Raw genomic sequence first — 27,186 nt, 5'->3', positions numbered from 1 at the left:
ATCGCTGATAGAATCTTCATTTGCGAAGGCTTACGTGACTAGAAACATTTTGATGACCAAGTCCAAGGGTAGGTAACCGTGACATGATTACTAGGTTTCTAATGTAAAGCAACAATTTGATGACACAGCTCTTGAAAACAATCTGATGAATGTCTTAAAGTTGATTCTTCAATAAAAAATCAAAAGTGAACTACCTAGATTTAGGTATTACATCATATCCGACTAAGATATTCCGACACTTGAAAAAAACTATTCAAGTTAAGTACTTACTTAAAGTTATAATGAAGATTTGAAAAACCATTGCAAGCAAGAAGAACATAACTCATCTAGAAAATGCTAAGAGTACCTGGGGAGGCTAAACACAGACATTTAGTTCCAATGATTACGCAGGCCCAACAATCGCAAATAGCCCGCGAAGTCGGAAGATTGCTCGCAATCCAACTTTTTGTCCTGACTCTCAACAATGCGATTTGTTTGAGAACAATGAAACATTGTAAGTGTCTGATTAGAGTGAAAGTACAAGATGAATTTCCTGAGTTTTCCGGCTACAGAGATTTATGTGATTGTAAATTGTAAAGCAATCTGGATTCGAATCTCATTTATAGACTTATATTTCCAGACTTACATGCCTTTGATATAAAATCTATAGCTCCAATTAAAAGCCGAAGATTTTGTGTTAATGACATTATATAAATACATATTAGGAAACAGGAAATAGCCAAGTATGGTTACGTATTGATTTAGAATTATAATTTATAATTCTATAAAATATGTTGTGAAAGGCTCTGCAGATCGTAAAACAGTTTCAAGATAAGAATTTTAAAACAAGAATCGCGAAAAAACTGAATTATAACTAAGACTAAGACTGACTTAATTATTAAATTAATGATAGGCAAAGAAAAGAAATCTTACTGACAAAACGTGAAGAGAGGTGAAAGATGAGCACGTCGGTACTAGTAGCTTATCGACCAGCCATCTTATATTCAAACGAATATTTACTGAAGGTAAATAGAATTATTACCAAACCAAGGTGTAGATCGAACTATAAAAGAGGCAAATGAATCATTTTGTACCGATTGGACTGGATCGTGAATCACATCTCGTCACGAGGTGGGCCAGTCGTGCCATCGCGGAGAAAACCGATAAATAACTCGCCGATTTGACTTATTGTTTGTTCTTTATAGTGTCAGGAGAGACGCCTGCAGATGATGTTTCATTTATCATTGATGATCTTAGGTATGCTCGATCTCAGTTGAGCAAATTGTGGTTGAATAGGTACTCGAAGCCGTTGGTCCCGGCTGCATTAGCAGTCGTTAATAACCATCAATCCGCACTGGGCCCGCGTGATGGTTTAAGGCCCGATCTCCCTATCCATCCATAGGGAAGGCCCGTGCCCCAGTAGTGGGGACGTTAATGGGCTGATGAAGGTACTCGATCGCAGAATAAAAGGTCGATTCTTGGTTTTTTTTATATAATATACAGAGTATAAGTGAGTTCCGTACATCCTCCCAGTAGGATAACAGTATATGATTCAGTTTTGCAAGTGATTGATAGGACAAACCAAAATTAGAAAGGTAATTATAATCATAAAAGGTATCATCATCATCAGCCCATTAACGTCCCCACTGCTGAGGCACGGGCCTTCCCTATGGATGGGTAGGGAGATCGGGCCTTAAACCATCACGCGGGCCCAGTGCGGATTGCTGGTTATTAACGACTGTTAATGCAGCCGGGACCAACGGCTTAACGTGCCTTCCGAAGCACGGAGGAGCTCGAGATGAAAAATTTTTTTTGTGGTCACATAAAAGGTATATTTATAATTAATCCATTACCAGTGCGCAGTGGTTAGATAATAATATTGCATTGCAAATTTTCAATCTGTTATTATAGAGATTGGTTTCACTAGTGTTAAACGCAATATTAAGGCAATCAATATTTAGACGTATGTGCGAAATATAAGATTTAAGAGGTGCAACAAATTAATCGTCTGCTATGATGCTAATAATGTCTGTTGAGATTGAGATAGAACAAATATTTTACGTTTTATTTATGTAAGTAAGTATGTTTTTTGTTGCCTTTAATTTTATGTTAGTGACATAAATCGTCTATTCGATTGTTACCTGTTCATTTCTATGCCAAACGTAAATTTAGGTCTATCGTAATAATATCCCTTAACTGATTATGCTTAGGGAGCATACATCTCCAGAAAAGACAACGGTACCAAGAAAATATGCAGACAAAACAGTGAGTGGAAAGCATATAATAGATAGAGTAGAAACTAAAGATGAGTACTAATTCTCGTTACAGTCTGCAAGAACTGCATTGTTTTATAGTCAGTTGGTACAATGAGCTTTTCTTATAGTAAAGAACTTGGAATGTGTCCATACAAAACCGACGCCAACAACTTAATTGTGACGAAGTCTTGGAACGTGACTTTACATTTTGTGTTGCACTAATTTTTTATTCGACTAGAATTTTAATACGAGAAATTTTGTCATTTTCAAACGCACTGATAAAGAATGTTGTTGTAATAAAAGAGTTATTGACTTTTCGGTTTATCAAGCGCGTCGTAAGTAAAAGTATCAAATTGTGTTATCTAAAAGTTGTATGTTAACATCTATAGGCGTGTCATATTCTGGTCAGATAGCTAAGCTTTGCTTGTGTTTTTATGTGATATGGACGACAAACAGGTTGGCGGGATACCTGAAGGTACTTAAGTGTTCACCGGACCTTAGAAAATTTTCAGCGCCCAGAATTTTGCCTAATGCGTTGTCGACAATGAAGACTCTATTTTGTCGTTTCGTACAAAATCGCGCGGCTCTGCCCGCTTGTCCAGTTTGTTTGCAGTGTAACTGTATGCAGCTAACATTGCCCTTGCACCACCCAAACAAAAAGAGCCTCTTCCAGTTTCGTCAACTTCAAAGCGTTTTCTTGCGAACGGAAGGTGAAATATTGCAGATATTTCGCATGAAGCCTATTGTACTAAGTGAGAGCAAATTCAGCGGGGCGTGTCAACCGCAAACAATACGCTAACCTCTGTCTGTCACCCAACTCCGTGTGAAAGCACATGGTAACATTATATTAGCTTATACTTACAGTTTTATTTTTAATTACTAGAAATGCCTACCGTTGCATAGTAAATTGATACTCCAAGAGAAAGTTGCAATAAGCAACATAAATTACTTACTTGAAAAATAGTAGTAAAGGTAAGTAATTTAATCTTCGACAGAATGTAGGTGCCTTCGCTATCTATTAGTTTTCATTTGTGAACTCTTTTATCAATTGTAGTGAAAATCAATTGAAAAAGTCACCGATTGTAATAAAGTACCTATAGAAAATGGCAAAACCATGGAACCATGTAATTATGTACGTAGTAAACATGTAATCGCCATATAATATCGAATAATACGTGCTAACGGTAGAACTGATGACTATATCCGTAGGAAGATTGATTTGGGTGAATATCAAAATGTGCCAAGTTTGGTGGTACGAGGAACAAGATACCTCGTAGCTAGAACTATCCTTTTTCATATCGGAACCCAATTTTTCACGAAAAAATAATATGAACATTCGCCACCAAACTTGACATTTTAATATTCACCCAAATCAATCTTCCTACGGATATAGTCATCAGCTCTACCGTTAGCACGTATTATTCGATATTATATGGCGATTACATGTTTACTACGTACATAATTACATGGTTCCATGGTTTTGCCATTTTCATTTTTGTGAATACTTATTACTACACTACTCATGACTATGACTACACACTTATACTTATACTACTTACTCACTTATACTTATTATTTTAGAAAGGCTTAGGTTCATACAAAATAAAATTAAATCAAATATAATTTATAGCAGACAAACATAACATACAAACATGAGCAACACACACCACATCACATCACCACTTCCGGGTGAGAGCCTTCAGCGCTCCCCATTTGTCCGGCCAAGTAGTTAATGCCATCTGCGGCAAAGCTACAATAAGTCACGTCAAAAAAAAAAACATCACCACTAAACAAACAAGAACTACTGCAGTTGCAGTTTCAGAAAATTCTCGTATATTTAGATTTAAACATCGTTTAAATACATTGTTTTGGGTTTACGCGGTTATTATCATAATTAAAACACATAATAACGGGTTCTTACTGCGTTTAAATCAGGGATATGAGACCATCGCGTCATCCCGTGATCATTGCACTTGAAACAGTGTCGAAATATCGGGAGTGTCATATTCTTGATTTAAACGCGGTAAGAACCCGTTATTATGTGTTTTAATCGTTTAAATAGTTTAATTTTATTAATATGTAACTTTGGTGGGTGAATCGAACATAGCAAAGATGATTACAATTCTTTCTATTGTAACTTGTACTTACAATTTAATCAAGATGTGATTTTAATGAGTTCTAACAAACAAAAGTGCTTTAATTAGACGGCCATAATGTATTATTTTCTTTTTGAATTTGACCAAAGCCGTATAGTGATACGGCTCTGAGGAGTGCCTCAGGCGAATGGCTTATCTTTAACTGATCGAGAAAAAAAATACGAAGTACTTACATCTGTTATGTCAGTCACGTGAGAGTAAAAGTAGTAATTAATTCCGACCCTTATAAAGGACGGAAAAGTTTCTTTCTTCAGATTATGTAACTTTACAGGTTCCATTACGACATACCTGGGTCGAGGTTTCTTGTAGGTATTTATTTATTACATTTGGCGACTTTACAGTGCAGAAGCGCCAATGCGCCGTGAAACTTTAAATATAAACAGCATAATAAAAAACATATGAAACTAGTACACTACTATACATACACACACACTACTATACTGTACACTACTACTATATGTATCTTGAAGTAGTTAGTGACTGTCAGACTTTGAATGATTTACGGAGAGATTATACCTAGTACCATGGTATAAGAAGACCAGGTATGATCAATCCTATGACATTAAATTGGTACCTATCTCCAACATTCCAAGGACAAAAATTTTATTATTGAAAATTAAGTGAATATTTAATGTAAGTATTTAATTTCCATTACTTGTCATATATATAATAATCATTAAAAATGTAAGTAAATCTTCTACTAAACGTTCAAAATTTCCTTTCAATGTAAATGTAGAAACATTGGTCGTGGGTAATTCATTTTTTAGGAAATGGCAACGCAAGGCGGGATGACTTCAGCTGGGCTAACCTTGAAATGCAAGCTGTCACTTTTGATCATACCTGGTCTTCTTATACCTAGTAACATAGAATATTTGCCGCAGATGGCATTAACTACTTGGCCGGACAAACGGGGAGCGCTGAAGGCTCTCACCCGGATAATCTTGTCGTATAATGTACAGTCATAAGCAATATCATGTACTTACCCACTTTAGAACCCTGTCGCACCATCATATTTGACATTTAATGAGACTTACTTACGGTTTAAATTGTTAAAAAAATTAATGTGACACGGTTTCAAAGTGTATACATATTAGTACTCGTGATCGTACACGTGTCTATCACTTTACCACTTTTTAGTATGTGCGGACTTTGCGCGGGGGGAAAGACCTGCGTCACAATCAGTGATCGGATACCTATTCAGACGCTTATGTGCGTAAAGTTCACTAGTTGACTCATATAAAAATCCGCGAAACTGGGTTTCAGAATTCGATCCCGGCTTCCAAAACATTACGGAGAGTTTTATGAAGTTTCGATGGTGGTGGTGCCCGTAGAGCACTGAATAAGGGATGCAATAAATAAAAAAAATATGTTTTAAGTAAGTAGATCAAATTGTCCAAAAGTAAGATGATCCGTATTTCGGAAGGCACGTTAAGCCGTTGCTCCCGGTTACTACTTACTGATGTAAGTACGTAGTCGTTACATGAGTCATGTCAGGGGCCTTTGGCGGCTCAATAGTAACTCTGACACCAGGTTGTTGGGGTTGGTAATCCACCTCACAACCCACACAAAAGAAGAAGAAATAGATCAAAAATATAAATGTCTAGGTCGCCGCAACACTAACAAAGGATTTTTTGTTTATAACCAACTAGGTACCTACCTACTTATTCATCTTCCGCATACTTTTCGTTGTCTGCATTAAGTTTTTCTCGTCGTCCTACACATATGTAAACACAGTGGTACGGTCACGAGCATTAATCTGTATACACTTTGGTACAATGTCACTTTAACTTTTCTGACAAACTGAACAGTAAGTCTCACTAAATGTCAAATATGTTAGTGCGACAGAGTCCTAAAGTGGGTACATTATATTGCTCATGACTGTACAATTGGTACCAGTGTTGGGCAAAAAGTAATTAGATTATTGATTGTTGATTACGACTACTTTTTGTAATCTGCAATCATGATTACAGATTACAAACGTAATAATCTGTAATCATAATTACAAAATAAGAAATTAAATCAAGAGTTTAATCTTGACATTGATTACAGATTAATAAATCTAAATTGTAATTTAGATTAATTGATTACATAATTTTACTTAGGTTTCAAATTAAAGAACATAATTATTTGATATCCATATTTTCTTAATCATGTTAATTGAACAAAAACACAGATCATACTTTAGCATTGATTATTATAATTAAAGAAAGACGCAAAAATAAAAAAATAATAATAAAATAATGAATTAAATAATTTGTGTGCAATAAAGTGTTTTTATTATTATTATTAATATTAATAATAATTTTAATTTAATTATTAATGATTTAATTTATGTTTATATCCAACTATATGTACCCTTACACTGTGGCTGTATAAAAAAATCTTTTGTCATTTTAGACTGTCACGCTATAGGTAAGAATTTTAATAAAATTATTACTTAATTGGCAAATAAATAATATTTATCAATATATTTTTAATATTTAATAAATCACGTAATCATTGATTAATAACTACTGTAATCATGATTAAATATTACATGTAATTAAGATTGATAGTAGTCAAAGATACAAAGTAATCACGATTGATGTAGTTATGATTACATTAAATCAGATTACTAATCTGATTACAAAAGTAATCGATTACGCCCAACTCTGATTGGTACTAAGTAATATTCTACATATGAAATCCGATTCCTGCTACCATGCCTACGTCAAACGTCACTTATTAATAACTGGGCATGGCTATACTGTTACATTGACCAGCGAGACAGAAACTCTCGCTCAAACCAACGATGGTGAAAACACACCTGAAGCTAACCCGTCATCATTGATTTCTTTGACTAATTATTGTTTGTAAAGAGCACCATGTAGGTTTAGTCTAGACACTTTTAAGTCATAAAGTTGCTTCAGTTTATCAACCTTTCACAGGTGCGGTCATGAGTAGTATCTTTGGAACCATGTCACATTAACTTTTTTGACAAATTAAACCGTAAGTCTCATTAAATGTCAAAATATGATAGTGCGACAGGGTTCTAAAGTGGGTACATGATATTGCACTTGAGTCATGACTATACAACCAACTTATTTATTTTTACAAGTATGCTTTCCAATATTATGGCTTATCCTTATAGGATAGGTCCGAAATTCAATGGAATTATTTACCTAAATTAGAGCCTTGAGAAAGTATGTTAGCAAAGAACCAATCGTATGGCGATAAACGGTAACACGAATTTTAATTATGGACTACCAAAGAGTTTAAGTACAATCAAAGAGCAAAAGTTCAGTCAGTGAGCCCAGCGAATTATTTGTAAGCAGTGGTGAAATTATGAACCATTAGTTGTCATAATTATAAAATTTATGTTTTTGTAGGTGTTTTTAGTCTATTACAGAAACGACATGTAATTTAATTTATTACTTTGCAAGAAACTGATTGAACTTTCTTGCAGCTTATATCGTACATATGTCACCGAATTTCCTACCTAGTTATAATTAATTAGGTAGCTGCAAAACAATCGCAAATCTATAAACATCTTTTAGTAAGATGCAGTAACCGCCATAACTGAATTGTCTGCGATGCCGTAAGCACTGAAACTGCATCCATAGCAATAACACTGCAATTTTGCGGATGCTTGCTGTACTAAATTGCCTTTTGCGAATCGGGTGTCATCATAAATTATTGCTGAAGTTATTCCCGAAACAGTTATACCCTTACGCAATAATAATAAATCATTTATACGCAATTAAAATTATAATTAATGTCTCTGGCTTGGCGTTTAAAGCTTTTAGTGTTTCCTAGGAACTTTCGGTTACCATAGTAAGTACCTAAAAGCTTATACTTAAAAAAGGTTCAAGAAATACTAAGTAAATCTTATGCAGGGTCGTAGTCAGTAAATTTTTCATTCAGGGTTTGATTTAAAACAATGCTTTTACTTCACTATGTAAGCTAAGTAAGTATTAAGTATAATGTACGTATATTTCCAGCACAATAATTATGTTAATATTCTAGGCGGGAAATAAATAATAGGTACCTACAGTGAGTATTCTGTAACAAAGACATGCAAGTTCTTCTCGTCACAAATCGTTTCCGCCACATTCTTTCGTTTTTATGCACTTTATCGTTTAATGATACGGGAACATAATTTTAATAGGCCATTGTGCTTATTTCCTTTATCATTTCATGGCATGTCGTAGAATACGACAAAGGTATTACGTCTTATGTAACTTGATGTCATGTAGGCACTTAATTATTGTTTAAACAAGTCCTGAAAAGGGATTTTACCAATAATGAGCAATATAATGTACCCACTTTAGGACTCTGTCGCACTAACATATTTGACATTTAGTGAGTCTTACAGTTCAATTTGTCAAAAAAAGTTAATGTGACATGGTACCAAAGTGTATACATATTAATGCTCGTAACCGTACCTACCTCGTGTTCTTTGTGCTCATTAAAGTATATTTTTATCTTATCTTTCTCTTACCTACTACTACACTTTTTCTACAACTTATAGGCTTGAAAAAAGAAAACAAAATAAAGATATTGCATTTTCTAGGTAAGTATGATCCACCTTAGACCACATCGTCATTTATCCATCAGATGAGATAGAATAGAATATGTTTATTTATCAAAAAACTTAAACATGTATATGTCGGAGTTAGTTATGAATAAAGAAGAGAAATTGATCAAATCGGAAAATACAATGAAGTTGCAACACTTCCATCATGAAGTTGCAACGCTCAGACGTCAGGTGGCGTACGAGCAGAGCGGGGTGAAGTCGGGGGAGTCACTACAGAGTCGTCGTGTCGAGCGGACGTGTACTGCCGTTCTAGTCGGGCAGTCTACCGCGAACCATCGTCATGAGCGGACGTGTCGAATAATTACGAGGAGTGCTATAGTCGCTCACCTATAACTTGTAGGGACGTCAAGAAAGTGTGATCGGAAAAGAGCACCTAGCAAGTACGTTCACATGTCCCGATGATTCGGTCCGAATGTTGGAACCATGGGTGGTGGAGGGCCCCTTCGCGCTAACGTCCTTATGCGCGCTAGATAACGAAAGACTGTGTAACCGTTACGAATACCGTGACGTTGCCGTGAGTGTGTACCTTATGCTGTGACTTTATTTAATCGTGATACAAAAACTATGTGGAAGTAAATAAAATGATTGTGATACTGATGACGGCCATTATTGTCTTCTAACGCCCACTCTTCGAACGCCCACCCTTCTGACACACACCATGCTTCTACGACATCAGAAGTGGGATTAGTGAACTTGGATGAAGACAACGTGATGTGACGTTCACAACAAGACAATGCAAGTTTCGATTATCACAATCAGAAGAAGATTATGATGATTATCACATTCGTGTGACCACGTGATGAAGATGTAGTGTCATGCCTGAATTTGGAGATGGACCTGAATTTGAAGTGACCTGGACCTTGTTAATGATCGACATCACTACATGCCGTAAGATATGATGGCGTGAACATCACAATATGTCCATACTGTGTGCAGTCGTGTTTGAAAATTATGGAACCTGAAATTGAAAACTGTTATTACGGTGAGTCGTTTTCATACTGGAACCTTATTGTTGTTGACTTTATTGCTATGTGAATTTCCGTTTCTAATAATGAGGAAATTGTTTTTTAAAAAAAACGAAATTGACGAGACACATTGTGTCAATCCGTGTCAATCACACCGCGTTTTCCAATCTGTTTTCATCATCGTCAAATCTTTGTATTTTGGTCTAAAAATATTTCGAATTGGTGTAGACACGCTTGACCTGCGTGGTTAAAGTTGTATTTTCTCACTCCAAGCGGGTGGAGGTTAGTCATGACATGATAATTGAGTCTCGTTAAATAACGTGTTTTGTAACCTACCGTCATTAATCAAATGTTTCAATATTCAACATTCTTTATTGTAATCTTTTTAAACTGATTGAAAGAAAGTCATGTGAATACGATAATACAGTGAATTCTTTTGTTTCATGTCATAACTTGGTTCGGCAATTGGTGGATTGCAAGCGGGGAAGAAAATGGCGCGGGATGAGCCGTAGCCGTGTAAAGTGACGACATCATGGCAGCGCGTTGTATACCAGCCGGACTTGCTGCGCTGGTGCTGTTGAAGACCTAAACCATGTCACAAGACCAGTGGTTGATCTTTTATTGGAAATTCTTATACGTCCCGGTGAGTCGTATCTGTTTTACCTGATTTGAATAATGGATTTTTTTTATTAGGATTCAAACGAATATAGTGCAGAAAGTTCTCTTTTGTTAACTTTAGTTAAATTGGAAATCGTAATGAAGTGAAGTAAACATTGCGAAGTAAAATGATTTGGATTATGATTACTTAAATGAAATAGGCTTAAAAAATGCCCGAAACAGTAAGTAAATCATTAGTGAGAAAATTGGAGCAAAACATTCTAAATAATGATAATACCGAATTGGTAATTGTTTAAGTGCGGTAATATTTCCTCGAGGTGTTGGTCGCTACATTGTGACTTTATGACTTGTGTGTGTGAGAGCAGGGTGCTCTGTCGTTTTGTGGTCGTGGACCATGGTGGCCATCCCGGGAGGGGATGTTGTGACTCATGACTGTTTTGTAGCGTAACCGCAGTTTGGGGAGGAATATTACAGCCTGTTGTGCTTTGCAGTAGATGTGTAATGTTGGTTGATTTAATTGAGCAATGAAAGCTATGATTGACCTGTTTCGGAGCAACTCTGATAGGAAGCTGCGCACTTGTAGTGTTCGGGGCTGCAGCCACTTTTGTGCTGCTCGTCTTAGAAACTACAGGTATGCGGTCGAAGCCCGGATTTTATGTTGACTTTGTATTTGGTCATGACATTGTACCTAAATCTAAGTCATGTTGAACTCCGGTAGAATTAGTCAAACGAATTAGAAATTAGTGATATAGAAGAAATTGTGTAACCCATTGACCTGTTTCGGAGCAACTCTGATAGGGAGCTGCGCACTTGTAGTGTTCGGGGCTGCAGCCACTTTTGTGCTGCTCGTCTTAGAAACTACAGGTATGCGGTCGAGGCCTGGATGTCATGTTGACTTTGTATTTGGTCATGACATTGTACCTGAATCTAAGTCAAGTTGACCTCCGGTAGAATTAGTCGAACTGCACAAATTAGAAATTAGTGATATAAAAGAAATTGTGTAACGCATTGACCACTATTCTACCAACTAAAATGTAAAGTTTGTGTGCTAGCTGTGTTGATATATCGTCACTTGGTGTAAGTGGCATGAGTTGCTGTCGCTCGATTTAGGTGGCAGTGACGACTGTGTTGAGATATCGTCACTTGGTGTAAGTGGCATGAGTTGCTGTCGCTCGATTTAGGTGGCAGCAACGACTGTGTTGAGATATCGTCACTTGGTGTAAGTGGCATGAGTTGCTACCGCTCGATTTAGGTGGTAGTGACGCCTGGTTGTGAGATATCGTTACTCAGCTGATTTTAGTGTAAAGAGTAATTGGATTGCCAAGTTCGGTTGTCTATAGTGTGTGAATACTGGTCAATGGTCCGTGTATTGTTAGTTGATAATTTATCATGATGTAATGTGAGCTCATGTAGAGTCACAAGTAGAGCTCTTGTAGAGTCAAAAGTAGAGCTAATGTAGAGTCAAAAGTAGAGCTCATGCAGAGTCACAAGTAGAGCTCATGTAGAGTCACAAGTAGAGCTCATGTAGAGTCACAAGTAGAGCTCATGTAGAGTCACAAGTAGAGCTCATGTAGAGTCACAAGTAGAGCTCATGTAGAGTCACAAGTAGAGCTCATGTAGAGTCCTTTATAGAGTCTCATGTCAGGTCAGGAATGACCGAGCGAACTTGGATACTGTGCTGTGGTATATTGTTTCAGATTAACACACGAGGACGTGTGTCACGCAGGATGGCCGTGTCGGAGTTAGTTATGAATAAAGAAGAGAAATTGATCAAATCGGAAAATACAATGAAGTTGCAACACTTCCATCATGAAGTTGCAACGCTCAGACGTCAGGTGGCGTACGAGCAGAGCGGGGTGAAGTCGGGGGAGTCACTACAGAGTCGTCGTGTCGAGCGGACGTGTACTGCCGTTCTAGTCGGGCAGTCTACCGCGAACCATCGTCATGAGCGGACGTGTCGAATAATTACGAGGAGTGCTATAGTCGCTCACCTATAACTTGTAGGGACGTCAAGAAAGTGTGATCGGAAAAGAGCACCTAGCAAGTACGTTCACATGTCCCGATGATTCGGTCCGAATGTTGGAACCATGGGTGGTGGAGGGCCCCTTCGCGCTAACGTCCTTATGCGCGCTAGATAACGAAAGACTGTGTAACCGTTACGAATACCGTGACGTTGCCGTGAGTGTGTACCTTATGCTGTGACTTTATTTAATCGTGATACAAAAACTATGTGGAAGTAAATAAAATGATTGTGATACTGATGACGGCCATTATTGTCTTCTAACGCCCACTCTTCGAACGCCCACCCTTCTGACACACACCATGCTTCTACGACATATACATTACTGGCGGACCCCGCACTAGGGAAACCCTGTATCGCGGAGGTCCTGAACATTTGTTATTACCAAACACTTTTAAATAAACCGGCGAGCTAGATGATGATGGATTTAATAAGTGACGATGTGGTCTAGGGTGCAACACACTTATATTGAATATAATTATATTGTGAATTCATGCAAACGAATGACAAAGATACCATAATAAAACGTGGGGTTAAGTAAAACAAAATCCGACTAATTACTACAATGTGCAGTCGACATAAACATTCCCGCAGTTATGAGAATCTCGTGAAACAAATTAACGTGAGACGATTAAATAACACAAACAACAACAATGCTGGATTTCTTCCATATATTGTCATACAATTAATAAATTATAATCAGCTGTACGTAACAACCGTGAGAATACAAAGATTGGAGGAACGTAATAATGAAGGGAAATCTACGGTTGAAAAGTTTCCTTTTCAGACCATGACTTTGGTCTAAGCAGAGAGTAGGTAGAGGGGTAGAGGTAATGAATGACGACTTTATTTTTACCAATTACACCTAGATCGTTACGATCTCTGTAAGTAACGAGATTCTCTTCGTCGTTATAAAAAAATCCAATTTATTTGTGTGTATACACTGCAGTTAGTGACTACCGTACTATGCGAATAGGGCAAAGAGGTAATTTGCAATTGCTAACTTAACGAAAGCCTTATTATTGCGTATGGCAGACAAGAATAAAATATCCTGTATGGATCATATATCCAGCTTAAGCTCCTCTAACCAAATCTCTGCCGCATCCGTCACACAGTGCAGCTCGGCTATGCCACCTGGGAACCGGTGTAGAGGGCACTCGTTCACTATGTGCGATAGGGTTTGATCCGGGTGACCACATTCACAGTATGGCGACTCCTTTAAGCCACATTTATGTAGGTGATGGTTCGACTTTCCATGGTTGGTCCTACACCAGTTCAGTCGGGTCCAGATTTTTTGTTTGGAGTCAAAGCCAGGGACCGTATAAAACCGTATCGACGCTTTAAGGCACCTAACCACTAAGCAAACAACTTGCGCTTAGTCTCCTATAACTAACCTAGAACCAGTTCCGATACCCCGACACTAACACCCGACAGGACACAGGTGGACCAAGTAGACCGGGTCACTGCCCCCCATTGTGTTGCAACAATCGCAGTTTATGTGATACAGCATTAATTCTAATTGAGGCTCTCCGCGAGGAGTATCTGTACAGCCATCTGCGGCGAACAGCCTCCATTCATCCCGAGTCACGCCTCGCGAGCCTCGCCAACGATAAACGCCGGCTATGCGCTGCTATTGGGGTTCCGTGTCCGGAATATTCTTTCACAATAGCGATATTAATTATACTATAAAAGTAGTATGGAGAACGCTATACCGACAAGAGCGTGGCTCTTAAATTAATGATGATGACCTACTATCTTTAGCATGGTGCGTACAACTGCAGGACAGAAAGATAAGAGTACAGTCGACTGCAGAAGCGACACATCTACCTCCAAATAAATTTATTATTCTGACAGCTGTTCCGCGCACAATGCTATAACGCAAAAGCTATATTATACCTATATATAAGTTATTGTCTAGTGACATACCTACTGCATAATGCCATTCGCATGATTGGCATTGTCACAACTCCAGTTTTTACTTTACTGTGGTTGTCTATTTAAGTTTTTTTTTATTTATTAAAGTGAAGAGCAAATATTTATAAACGTGATTGCGTTAAATCTAAAAGTTTACGAAGCTACGTACTAATTCGTAGGAGTTATTGTCAATCGCAATTCTATGCAGATGTGTCCTTTGATATGAAAACGCAATTATTTAAGTGCTCCACGGATATTAGGTACTGTTCTGCGGTGACATACGGAACCTTCGATAGAAACAGTAAAATCCCACTTGGACAAACATAAACTAAATCGATATGATCGAACATGACTCAGGTTGCGGATTCTACCTAAATTGAATACAATACTTACGACGCAAAGAGCAAATTCTAAGTTTGGATTTCAGATAATTTTTCAAATTGACGTGAAGACGCTACATTTAAGCGCACGCCTTTATTTCCTGACTAGGATTAGTTTTGGAAAATATTTGTTAAGTGACACATAGGTTAATTTCAAAATCTTCAGCTTTAGCTTCGCCCAAAATATTCAGGATTCGAAAAGCTAGATAGGTGACACACGACACCGTGCTCCGACACGGTAAGGTCGCATTAAGTATGTACTCTGCTGATGCCTAACACATGAAGACATCTTCGCTGTGCGGTGCACCGCTGCGGCTGCGCTAGCTACAAAATCCGCAAGTGTGAGCACTGCGTTAGAGTTTGCGAGGGTCAGCTTTTTTATGTGGCTTATTGTAGGTTTTCCAGGTGGCATTAACTACTTTGCCGAACACGTAGGTCAGTGACGAATTTATAAAAATTCGGAGGTATATAGAATTGATTTTGATGTTGTAGTAAATGTATATGTGTGTCGTAGGTTTTACCTAAATAAACTTTATTATTATTATTATCTTCCTTTGATCAGTGGACTTAGCTCTCTAGTACCTAGGTAGATATTTATAAGATCTCATATTAAAGGCGGTATGGTAGGTACTTACCTTTACCTATAACATGTTCGTCTACACTACACGCAACTATATTTTCGCTTTTTATGGTCCATCAAGTTAGAAAGGACACAAGTCCCTCAGGAAGATAAGCAGCTGAACGCGTTCTATCTTTACCCGACTGCACCAGAAGGAAGGTTATATACTTATGTCGGGTTTTTTTTGACGTGACTTATTGTAGATTTGTCGCAGATGGCATTAACTAATTGGCCGGACAAACTACTTAAAAATATCTCGGATGTATTTTGTCTTTTGCTATTATTTATTTATGGTCACCAACAGAGTTAACAACAATAAATACATTACAAGTTACTTATATACACTTCTCATCAAAAAAATCGAAACACCTTGCAAGTTTACGTTTTGTCAGAATTATCAGAAAAATGTGTACATTTAGGAATAAATGTTAAATGTCGTTTAATAGTGAGTAATATGAGCTTATCAAATCTTAATGTTAATGTTCTAAATTTAAATGAATTTTTCATAGGTTTCGTATTTTGTTAAATGAGTCATTTTTATTCCGTATGGAGTATAAAGGAAATGGATAAAACAACACACGTAAATGAAAAAAAAGCTAAAAAACGTTTATTTAATAACTTGTATTCCCTCCCCGAGCTCTAATTACTGCTTCCATACGGTTCTTCATCGATCGGATGAGAGTCACGATCACATGCTGTGGTATATTGTCCCATTCCTCTTGGATTGCATCTTGCAGCTGGCTAAGTGTTTCTGGGGCAGGATCTCTTGCTCGAATTCGTCTCTTTAATTCATCCCACAGATGTTCAATGGGATTCATGTCCGGGCTTCTTGCTGGCCATTCCATAATAGAGATATCGACTTCGTTAAGATAATCTCGTACGACGCCCGCGGTGTGAGCCCTAGCATTGTCGTGCATGAATATGAAGCCGTTGCCAATAAAATGTGCATAGGGCATCACATGAGGCTCGAGACACTCTTCGACGTACCGATGACAGTTTAGTGCAGGCAGACGTGGCCCAGACACGAAAGCAAGCTCTGTCTTACCGTCGGCGCTGATTCCTCCCCAAACCGTCCACGAACCGCCACCATAGCTGACCTTTTCTTCAATGCAGCATTGTGCATAGCGTTCTCCGTCTCTTCTGTAGACCTTGTTCCTTCCGTCGTTACCATACAGCATAATTTTACACTCATCAGAAAAGAGAACTTTGCTCCACTGTAGGTATGACCAATTTAGGTGCTCACGTGCAAAGTTAAGGCGCGCTCTTCGATGGTCTGCAGTTAATTTCGGCCCATTTGCTGGCTTATGCGGTACCAGTCCACGATCCTTCAACCTTCTTCTAATTGTAGAGTCACTTACAGCCACCCATCGTACAACACGAAGCCGCTGCTGCAGTTGAAAAGCGTTAAGGCGTCGATTTCTTAAAGAAGTTGTTACAATAAATCGATCATCTCGCTCAGAAGTGACCCGATTCCTGCCAGATCCTGAACGGCGCGTGAACAAACCAGTCTCCCGATAACGTTTATAGACTCTATGAACAGATGACAGGCTTAGATGCAGTCTTGCAGCCACAACACGCTGACTAAGGCCAGAATCCAGCAATGCCACAACTTGGGCGGCTTCTGTGGGCGAAGTATCCATACGTTTTAGAAAAAAAACCTTTTTTCAGACGTCCCAAAGTCACAGTATTGAAATAAAAAACAAAAAGTTTAAGGATAGGCGCCAATTTTTAGTTTTTAAACGCTAAATGTACTCCAACCCTAAACACACATTTGTCTCAAAACAGTGATTCATTTCGTTTATAAGATAAACAAATGAAATTCTAATTTTGAATTTAGAATTTTCGCTTATTACTGTAATGGCCAAACTGCCAGCTATACATTTATGTATTTTTTTTCATCGTATGAATTCTTTTTTGTGTTAAATTCGGACAGAAACAATGAAAACGGAAGTGTTTCGATTTTTTTGATGAGAAGTGTATAAACAAGAGTAATTGTTACCCTAATTATAGGTCAGGCTATAGGTTAGGCTTTATATCTCTTACCTTCTTAACCCGGTACCCGCTGACGCTGCTGGCGACGCTCTCCGCGTCGTAATGCCGGGAGAAGGCGTACGAGCCCGGGTGCGTCCGGGACACGCATTGCCCCATATGCTCTCCCACTCACACTGCACTTATGACGTCAACACACGACAGTATCATTACTATCATACCCGTCGTTTATTCCTCGTCCTTATTATGCACTGCACTGAATTTAACTGAAAAAAAAAAACAGGATTCCTATTTGTAAATATTTATAGCTATAAATAATTAAAAAATATGTTACCATAACTTTTTTATGAAGTTAATTATCAATAACATCGCTATCGCTTATCTATAATTTTGTATATAAGATAACTTCTAAAATGTTTGTAAGCGATTGCTTTTTCTGAACCAAATTTTGACATCAACACCAAACAACAAGTTGAAAAACAAAACTTTTCAATTCTGATCAAACAGTTTAGAAACAAAATGAAACTAGGCTAAACTTTACGAAACTTCACGTGGTACACTTCATAATATTACTTACGAACTATTTTGTTCACAATTATCCATAACAAAGCAACACATGTCTGTTTTAATTGATAAAGTCCTTCACATCACATGGTGCGGGTTTAGTCGCGGCGCGCGACTTGGAACTCGATCACAACTCGCGAGACCTGCGACTACGCTTCGACTGCCGGCGCGCGCGCACTAGCGACGCAAACTGTTGCGCGCGAGCTAGTGTGTTGTCACTGCACCCTCAGCTGTTGACTGTTGATTCATTCATGAGCTCCGGACATCGACCGGACTTAAGATGCATGAGACTTCGTGATTTGCCATAACCGTTTATCTCCATACGAGAGGCGTTCCTAGATTCCTGAATTCTAGACAGAACGGAGGTTGGGTTAATTTCAGTCACGTTTCAAGTAGGTACGCAGATTATTCAATGAGAGTAATGTTACTTAGCGTAATTTTGTACAAATCACGTCAGCTTATGTAAGTAGTTACAGATAGGTAATTTAGCATGCTAAACTCACGATTATAGGTCCCTACCTACCTATACTTACTACTTATAAGGTACATTGCTAAGATAAGCCTTAGATCAAATTCAGCGCCCACAAAAAGCCTACACCTAAGGTAAATGGAGTTATCTACAGGTAAAGACGCGAACGTTTAAATAAGTGCCTCCTCCCTAATGTTCATAAGTAGTTATGAACCGTACTCCTACCTTAGGCGATAGCGAACGAAAGCATGCTGCATAACGCACGCAGTCCCGACTAGCGACTCCCGACAAGTTTTTTTAGTGAAGTGATGCATCATCAAACACGACGGTCAAGGACAACCGGTCTACCGCCTAGTCCCGGGCACCTAAAAACGCCGTGAATACACTAAGGAACTTATAAAGCTGGGCCCCAATGAGGTCAAAAACCCCGTAGATACTTTTGCGGTTGAGTTTAATACGGCCTAATGTATACGTAATAATAATTTAAGAAACTCAGCCCTCTATTAGGATTTCCTTAAATAGGTTCTTTCATACTCCTACTTATTTAATGTGTTGTGTATTTTGTCTTTCTTTCTTTATGTGATGTTTAGTTAGAACTTATGAAATTAGTAACCTTTTATGCCACGGTAGATACTTAGAGGTTATCAAGTGCTTATCAAGCTTATCAATGAGTTGGAAAAAATGTAGAGTAATTTGAAAGTCATTTTTAGACCTTTAGATATATAAAATATAGATTAATTGAAATAATATAGAATACAACTGAATCGGAAGTAGCTCAAAAATTGGCGCTCTCTTAATTATATTCCATTCAACGTTAGATTTGATGTTAATTTATAATTTTTAATGTATAATTTATGATACTAAATTTAGAGAAAACAAACAAATTAGCGTATTCAATAACAAAATACCTACACTTTGCTTTTTTTTTGGAAAAACAGCTTTCTATTTCTCTCTCTCCCTCTTTATTTAAGAGCTGCAAGAATAACATCTGTTTGCGTGAATGGGAACGTGATGGACAACCATAGTCAATGTCAACTGTCAAAATTTTTGTCAAAAGTTTCGTTTCAGTGATGTGTTTCCTATACTATCTGAATTCTGATTATTTGATACATAGTTGGAACGCATATTGTTTGCTTGTGCATAATAATACACTGTAAAAGATTAATTTCTCATGTCTGGAATAATAACTCGAGCACAAGTACGAGCTTTCTCATCGGAAGCTCTGAAAGTTGTCCACAATGTTGCTAAGCAACAGTTTTTGATTTCTATGCGGGGTGGTGAGTGCTTTTCTTTAGCTTAGTTTTTCTAAAATTATTTTCTAATATAATATTATTAGAGTCTTGTTTCTATACTAAGCCAAATGTCTGTATTGTGCATTAACTTATATTATGCATTATTAAACTTCTTACGCCGCACCATCCGGCGTTGTGATGTGCAGTGTTAACAATTTTAAAAGCTGTGGTAGTGTTACAATAATGACCTCTGACATATTTATCGTTGATAAGTATTTTTGAACTCAGTATTTCTCGTTTCTTTAAATATGTTTATTTGTTATTCTTAGAGATTGCAGCTATAGACTATGAACAACAAGGGAAGAAAATAACTTTACTGTACACTAAAGTCCCAGAGGTATTCCAAGGAAAGGGAGTTGGAAAAATTCTTGCAAAGGTTTGTCTGTTTTCTGCTTATATTTTCTGAACTTCTATTTAGCATTAAATTAATTTGTACTTACGTAAATTAATAAGTCTAATTTTACATTAATATTGTCTTCGTTTCAGCATGCGTTTGATCACGCTGCTAAAAATAAACTAGATGTGACCTGTAAATGTCACTTTCTAGCTAACTACTACAAGAAAAATATTGATAAATATAAAGATACCAAAGTTGTTTTTGAACTAGAAGACGAATAATTTGACAATGGATATAGCTTGGCATAGATGTAATGTACATTATTATTTAAGAGAAAAATATTATGGGAAAGCTAAAGAGATTTCCAAGCATGTGTCAACTTTATATTCAGAGACAGTAGAATTTCTATTTTATCATGGGTTAGCAAGTATTTTTGAAGGTCAAGTACAGAAGGGTATAGCTCAGTTGACTCCTTTGCAGTCTGATAGAGAAATACAGTTAGCAGCTGTTATTGCTCTGATTTATGGTCACAAACTCGCAAACACGTCAGACAGAGAGATTTTATACAACTTAGAAGCAAAATTAAAAGAAGAAAAGAAACAAGCAAGTGCTGCCTCATTCTACTATGCTGGGTTGTTTCTTTCTCTTGCAGAGAAGTATGAAAAGGCTTCTGATTATATAAATAAATCACTGAGGAAAGATGCAAACAACTTAGATGCAATTATTTTAAAGGGTTGGAATGACATGTACATGAATATGGGAGAAATGCAGATGTCTATATTGGACTGTTTAGAGCTGGCTTTAAGTAAGAGTGAAAGAAATGCAGAAGCAATGTTGGGGCTAGCAAAATTTAAATTTTTTGCTAAGGATTATGAAGCTTCCAATTTGACATTGGATAGATTGATAGTAAGCAGCCCAGGACAAATAATACCTCTCATAGAAAAGTTGAAAAATGAATTTGCAATGCAAAAATGGGATGCAGTTCTTGACACAATTGAGAGGATATTTTCCTTAGAACCTGATAACATGGAAGCCCTCAAAGTCAGAATATTTATTGCATTGTGTAAAAATTCAGATTATATAGAAGCTGCTGACCAATTAAACCAGTTCTTTACTGTGTTGGAAAATGATGAAACCCACAATGGACACCAGTTTTACAATACAACACAAATCTTCTCTAAAATCTGTGGCAGAGACAGTGCAGTTCTGTCGCAAGTTTACAGGTTTGTCCAACATGCCTCAGAAATATATCCCAATAATGTAGACTACTTAAGTGAGGTTGGATACCAGTGCATTCTACAGGGAAAATATAAAGATGCCTTAAATTTCTTCAAAGCTGCCAGCAAAATAGACAGTAACTCTATAGCAGCACTTTGTGGCCTCACAATATGTCAAATGTCTGAGAATGGTCCCACAGAGCAAGTAGCCCAGCAAGTTGAGTTGTTGTTTGAAATGCAAGGGGCAAATAAAACTCCTATTTTATACCTTCTATCTGCACAGCTTAATGTTAAGAATCCTAGTAATGCCATAACATACCTTAATAATGCTTTTGAGACAAAGTTGTCCTTAGCTGACCGTTATCCATTCAGTTTGACACATATAAAAGACTTAGACCCAGATTTCCTGTTGGAAGTGTACAAGGAGTACAAGAAACATTTACCTAAGAAACCCTTTGTTATTGTTGGATATCTGCTATACTCTCAGGATGGAAAAACATCATCAGTCAAGAATTGCTTTAACATTCTTGACACAGTATGCAAAGCTTGTCCAGGGTTGATAATGGGATTGTACGAATTAGCGAAGCTGAAATTTTTATTTGGTTATGCAAGTGACGCCCAAAGATTGACCCAACAAATCGGCGAACTGGATAACACTCACGCCGGTAGCCAAATTTTGTTAGCCCAAATCTACATTCAACAGCAGGCATTCACAAAAGCAGCACAATGTCTAGAAATGTGTCTAAGCTACAATTTTAAGGTCAGAGATAGTGCGATGTACCACTTCCTGAATGGAGTCATTTTGAAAAGTGTAAGCCAGCTGCAAGATGCATTGTCTAGTTTCACAACTAGTCTTCAAATCGCTACGAGTAAGACTATCTCTAGTCACATGAACAGATTGTATGAATCTGACTTGAATATCATTGACAAAGCCACCTTGTATTTGGAAATTATTGAGATACAAAGTTCTCTGGGACAGTTTGCTGAAGCTGGGAAAACTATGCAGGTAATAAACATAATTTAGTTCCTTTTTTCGTTTAGTAAGAAAACATTCTCTCTTAATTTGGCATGTAATTTCTTTTAAAGGAGGCTATTCAAGAGTTTTCTTATACATCAGAAGAAAGTCGTTTGGCCATCGCTCGAGCAGACCTTGCTCTAAAGAAAGATGATATAGACAAAGCAATTGATATCTTAAACGAGATCAAACCTGGGCAGCCATACTATTTCCAGGCTCACAGCAAGATGGCACATATATATCTAAAGGAGAAAAAGGACAGGACGATGTTCACCACTTGTTTTAAGGAGATTGTAGGCAATCATCCTATGGCTGATGCCCATCTTATGATGGGTGATGCGTATATGTCTATTCATGGTTAGTAACCAAACTGTTATGCACTTTGTCTTCTACGCAGACTCTACACAAACCATCTACATGGGATGGATAACGCCAATGATGATGGATACTTTTTGTTGTAGTTATTTAAAAAAATACCTTTACCTTTTTAATTTTTATAGCTTTGAAAAAACCTTTTGTTTCCTATTTATCTTTTCAGAACCTATACAAGCAGCCGAATCGTACGAAGCAGCATTAAAAGGAAATCCAAAAGACATCCACCTTGTAAAGAAACTTGGAGCAGCTTTAGTGAAAATGCATGAATATGATAAAGCTTGCCAACATTACGAAAATGCCATCAAACTACTGGATGATAATGAGCTCAAGTTTGAATATCTTGAACTACTTGTCAAGGTAAGACTTTCATATTAGGATGGAAAGAATTTGCATATTGACAAGTTAACAAAGAATGTCCGTAAAAGTGTTTGTTGAATACTTTCTATTTAAACATTTCAGTTAAAACAATACGATAAAGTGGACTCGACAATATCATCCGAACTAAACCAGTTATACAATAAAGAAAAGGATATCAACACTTTTAAGCGTCGTGTAAAGTTGCTACTCTTACAAGCAAGGAGTAGGGAACTAAAGAACCCTACTGCAGGCAACACGCATCTGATCCTGACTGAAGCTAAAGATACCCAAACAGCTATAGTGAAACGGATAGAAATAGATTCTAGAGGTGACCTGCAAGAAGAGAAACATCAGTTGTCTGTGATATTGTGTGCGTTGGCTAAGGTGAAGAGTAACAAGGAACCGGCAGTCGCTGCTAATTTGTATTCAGAAGCGTTGATACATTCGCCTAGAGATCCCGATACTCTATTAGCTTTGGCTAAACTTTATGCCCAGGTAGGTTTCAATACTTATAAGGACTTTTTTGTATTCAGTGTGTCGTAGCTCATATTTTTCTTTTCCCCAGATTAACAACGCCGAGAAGTGTGAACAAACGTGCGCTATTCTGTTAAACACAGACCCCAACAACGAATCTGCTGCTGTTATGATGGCTGATTTGGCATTCCGCAAAGTAAGTTTTCACAGATTTTATTTCAAAAAGAGCTCTATGATAATTTGCTTGATTTTAACAAAACTCTTAGTGGTTCAACTACCTTTAACGTCAAAGTAGAACTGGAAATGGTCATAAAGTTATTTGCTAACCCCCATCCATAGTATTAATTACCTAATGTCTTGTGCAGGTGGATTTGGAAACCGCTCAGCGCCACTTAGCACAAATTCTATCAGTGAAGCCTACGAGTTGGGAGGCACTAGCACAGCTTATAGAGGTACAGTGGCGACGAGGGAAGCTCAGTGAAGCAGAACAGGCTCTAGAGGCCGCTAAAGTAGCCTTAGGGGAACAAGAAGACCCAGGTATAACCCTATAATCTTCCAGTACACACTGTCTTAATTTTATTTTAAGTTATACATATAATTTCTAAAAGATTTCTAAACTCCCTCGGAATCCGTGAAACTATCTTTGTAGGCGGTTTAGTTCTACAAATTATAAATGTATCATGCAAGTCATGGAGATCAACAAAATTTCAACGGTAAACTTTTTCTCCAGGTTACCTATACTGCGCAGGATTATGCTCAATGTATAGTTGTAAGAACAACGCGGCTCTCCGACAGTTGAACCACGCTAGAAGGTCGCCGCGTTGGGGGCAGAGCGCCGCGAGACGAATGGTGCTCCTGTGCCTGTCTCAACATGCGCCGAATAACCCCGGTGATGCTATAGCGGATGAGTCGTAAGTGGTATTGTTTCAATATTAAATATTTTTTACGATGTTCCCTGATTTTCCTCAAAAGGGCACCTCAAATGTTATCACTTCAACTATAGAAGCGGTCTACCAGCCTGCGTCATTTCTAATTCAGAATTATGACTCCGTCGGCTAGCGTGACGTAAGGCTTCCCTGCTTCTCTCTTTTAGCGTTTATCTCTCTGTTTCTATAACATTTCTAAATAGAGGTTTTATTGGTTTAGACTCTCCCCTTTGTCTGTGTTTCAGCAAAAACCATCTGTGGATGCTACAAGTTCTCAAAAGAGACTTTAGCAGAATTCGTTTTCTGGTTGAATAATTAAATCGTCCATCAGTATGCAATACAATGATTTACCGTTTTCCAGGGACACGCAAATGCTAGCTCTACGCACAGCAGAGAAGCTGCTAGCAGAAGTGGCCCCAGCTGAACGCAAGCCGTTGCAAGCTATCCTGCAACTCGCAACGAGGCAAAAATCTCAAGCGGAACGTGTGCTGCAGGATCTGTTGCCCCTAGCAACGGAAGACACTTACCAGGATGATCCGTATCTGATCCTGGCTATTGCTACCGCGTGAGTGTTTGCCGACATTAGTATCGCTTTGAAACAAAAATTTTCGCGAATATATTACGGTGAGATTTTTAGTATTGTTAGCTGGATTAGTATATGATCCCGGTACCTGAAACATGTTCATGTCAAAGGAACTTTATTATTTATCTCGTAACCTAATCAAAACTGATATTGCCTGCAAATAACATTGCACCCTCCAAAAAGTATACAGGATAATCAAGTGAAGATTGTTTTAATTTTAGATACAACATTATTAAACAGCCGACAAGAGCGAAGAACATTTTGAAGAGGACCATTTCTTCGATACAATGGACACCAGAAAAAGCAGACGGTTTGGAGAGGTGTGTAATGGATATAGTTGTTTTCCTGTCTTTCTTCTTTTTATATGGGAATAGAAAAGTGCGACGAAAGCGACTATATTCTCCAATTTCTTTCGTTCAAAATGAAAAGTATATTAGCAATACTTCGAGAGTGATTTGCCAGAACTTACCGCTGTTCTTAAAATTATTTCAGATGCTGGCTGGAAATAGCCGATAATCAAGTGAATTCCGGGCGAGTGGACGTCGCGAGGGAAATTCTGACCAAAATATTGAATCATAACAACTCCTGCGCCACGGCTTATCAGTACTTAGGTAAAGTAGATTGTTATCAAGAGATTTGATATTGCACAGTAGATTAATTTTCCTACGTTCAGTGCACACAAAGGGGTATTAAATTCTTAACTTTTAAGTAGTTGAGCACTTGTAACTATAAGTATTATGTGGTATATCAGATTATACGTAATATGATCTACCTACTTACTTGTAATCCGAAAATTGTTTACTGAGATATTGTGAGTTGAACAACATCGCTTATTCTTTGAAAATATTGGAGTTTACTTCATTTTCTAGGGTATTTGGCTGAGAAAGAACAGAACTACAAAGGTGCAGCGCACAACTTCGACAACGCTTGGAACCATTCCGGCAAGAGCGATCTAGCTGTCGGCTACAAATTGGCACACTCCTATCTCAAGCTGAAGAAGTACCCAGAGTGTATCGTTGTATGCAGACATATTCTGAAATCTCATCCTGACTATCCGAAAATCAGAAAGGAGATCATGGAAAAGGCTAAAACTAACTTGAGGACATAAAAAGCACTTAAGTAACTACAGAAAATAAAGAAGGAAAAGAGAAGGGATTGGCTGAAGCCGGAGCAGAGATGTCTCAAAAATGATGGACATAGTACAAACTTCGTCTTTGCGCCAAGTTTTTAACTTTGCATAATATGTTAAGAATTTCAGTTATACATAGGTATGTAGATAAACGCACAATAAAACGATCAAATGAAACATGCATAAATATATTTCTCTTATTTGAACATTTTGAGCCCTTTCATCTCCTTTCGCGGAGGGAATAATATACACAAATACTGCTGTGATCTACTCTACGTTTAATTGAAGGAATGTTTTATTCGTCGGCGTTATCTTCTGCTTCGAGAATAGTCTTGAAACAGAACGGCTGGAAGATGTATCCCAGACCCGAGTAAAATTTGCTCATGAACTCCACCCTGGAAGAAAATAAATACGAGTTTTAAAAAGGCAAGCTCTTTTGTAAAGGTCTGAAGACAGGCAACAAGTAGAGTAAAGATTTTAATAGATCTCATACAATTAATATGGAAGTTAAACCAAGGCAGTAGTTTTCATCTGACAAATTCTCCGGCATCATTCAGTAATAGACCATTATTCTGAGTTAATATCAAGTGGAATTTTCCGTGGCAATAGTATGGAACTGACAATTAGAAAAGACAGTAAAATTCATGCATTTTCCGACAGGAAATTCCACTTGACATGATAGCTTCATAAATTAAACAACTCACCAATGCAAACGCAGGGTGTGGAGGAAGGCCGAGAGCCCCTCCATCATGACGAGGATGGCGAGCGTGAAGAGCGCCCAGAAGCAGAAAACCACGTAGAGCTTGATAGCGCCCACGTAGCCTGTGTCTTTCAGACCCATCGCCAACACCATGTTCCATAATACCTCCGATAACTCTGCAAGAAATAACAAGAATATCAACTTCTGTACTGTTTCCCTAAGGTCGTCGATCTTACACTGACGTGGAAGAAGAGAAAAACTGTACTGTAAAGTAACT

At 37.7% G+C, this 27,186-nt stretch overlaps 3 protein-coding genes and 1 long non-coding RNA gene across 18 annotated transcripts in view; 1 reads left to right on the top strand and 3 right to left on the bottom strand.

Annotated features, from left to right (window-relative positions):
• Positions 1-18,245, bottom strand: part of LOC126369855 (uncharacterized) — a 117,758-nt gene extending 99,513 nt beyond the window's left edge. For 8 of the 9 annotated variants that reach the window (XM_050014427.1, XM_050014434.1, XM_050014431.1 and 5 more), the window contains exons 1-2: positions 18,049-18,242; positions 17,526-17,737 (exon numbers count right to left, since the gene is read on the bottom strand). In XM_050014427.1, the coding sequence (XP_049870384.1) occupies positions 17,526-17,630 (105 nt within the window). In that variant the 5' untranslated portion in view covers positions 17,631-17,737; positions 18,049-18,242. Of the gene's footprint in view, positions 1-17,525; positions 17,738-18,048 lie in introns of all 9 variants that reach the window. The other variant, XR_007566773.1, reaches the window with a different exon arrangement.
• LOC126369901 (uncharacterized) lies at positions 10,941-11,512 on the bottom strand. Its single transcript, XR_007566779.1, has 2 exons — positions 11,471-11,512; positions 10,941-11,237 (listed from the first exon to the last, which is right to left on the bottom strand). It is a non-coding gene; the product is annotated as an uncharacterized LOC126369901 (long non-coding RNA).
• A 1,304-nt stretch (positions 18,246-19,549) lies between the features above and the next one.
• LOC126369854 (tetratricopeptide repeat protein 21B-like) lies at positions 19,550-26,396 on the top strand. Its single transcript, XM_050014426.1, has 13 exons — positions 19,550-19,781; positions 20,066-20,172; positions 20,283-22,356; positions 22,437-22,722; positions 22,904-23,097; positions 23,200-23,592; positions 23,663-23,767; positions 23,937-24,108; positions 24,302-24,482; positions 24,859-25,062; positions 25,302-25,400; positions 25,573-25,691; positions 25,950-26,396. The coding sequence occupies exons 3-13, from the start codon at positions 20,422-20,424 to the stop codon at positions 26,186-26,188; spliced, it is 3,927 nt and encodes a 1,308-aa protein (XP_049870383.1). The 5' UTR covers positions 19,550-19,781; positions 20,066-20,172; positions 20,283-20,421; the 3' UTR covers positions 26,189-26,396.
• LOC126369860 (V-type proton ATPase 116 kDa subunit a 1) overlaps positions 26,382-27,186 on the bottom strand; it is a 27,171-nt gene continuing 26,366 nt past the window's right edge. For all 7 annotated transcript variants that reach the window (XM_050014442.1, XM_050014444.1, XM_050014440.1 and 4 more), the window contains exons 14-15: positions 26,914-27,085; positions 26,382-26,604 (exon numbers count right to left, since the gene is read on the bottom strand). In XM_050014442.1, coding sequence (XP_049870399.1) covers positions 26,505-26,604; positions 26,914-27,085 — 272 coding nt within the window. In that variant the 3' untranslated portion in view covers positions 26,382-26,504. The remainder of the gene's footprint in view (positions 26,605-26,913; positions 27,086-27,186) is intronic.

The sequence above is a fragment of the Pectinophora gossypiella genome, chromosome 9, assembly GCF_024362695.1.
Source record: "Pectinophora gossypiella chromosome 9, ilPecGoss1.1, whole genome shotgun sequence".
In the NCBI taxonomy this organism is placed as follows: Eukaryota; Metazoa; Arthropoda; class Insecta; order Lepidoptera; family Gelechiidae; genus Pectinophora; species Pectinophora gossypiella.
The sequence above is the reverse complement of the archived record's forward strand: the minus strand, read 5'-3'. Positions and strand labels throughout refer to the sequence as shown.

Excerpts from the sequence above, each read along its gene's own strand:
- LOC126369854 (XM_050014426.1), top strand. The coding sequence starts at position 20,422 with ATGGATATAGCTTGGCATAGATGTAATGTACATTATTATTTAAGAGAA. Across the intron at positions 22,723-22,903 it reads TGCGTATATGTCTATTCATG|AACCTATACAAGCAGCCGAA; the intron begins GTTAGTAACCAA and ends TTATCTTTTCAG. Across the intron at positions 24,109-24,301 it reads AGGGGAACAAGAAGACCCAG|GTTACCTATACTGCGCAGGA; the intron begins GTATAACCCTAT and ends CTTTTTCTCCAG.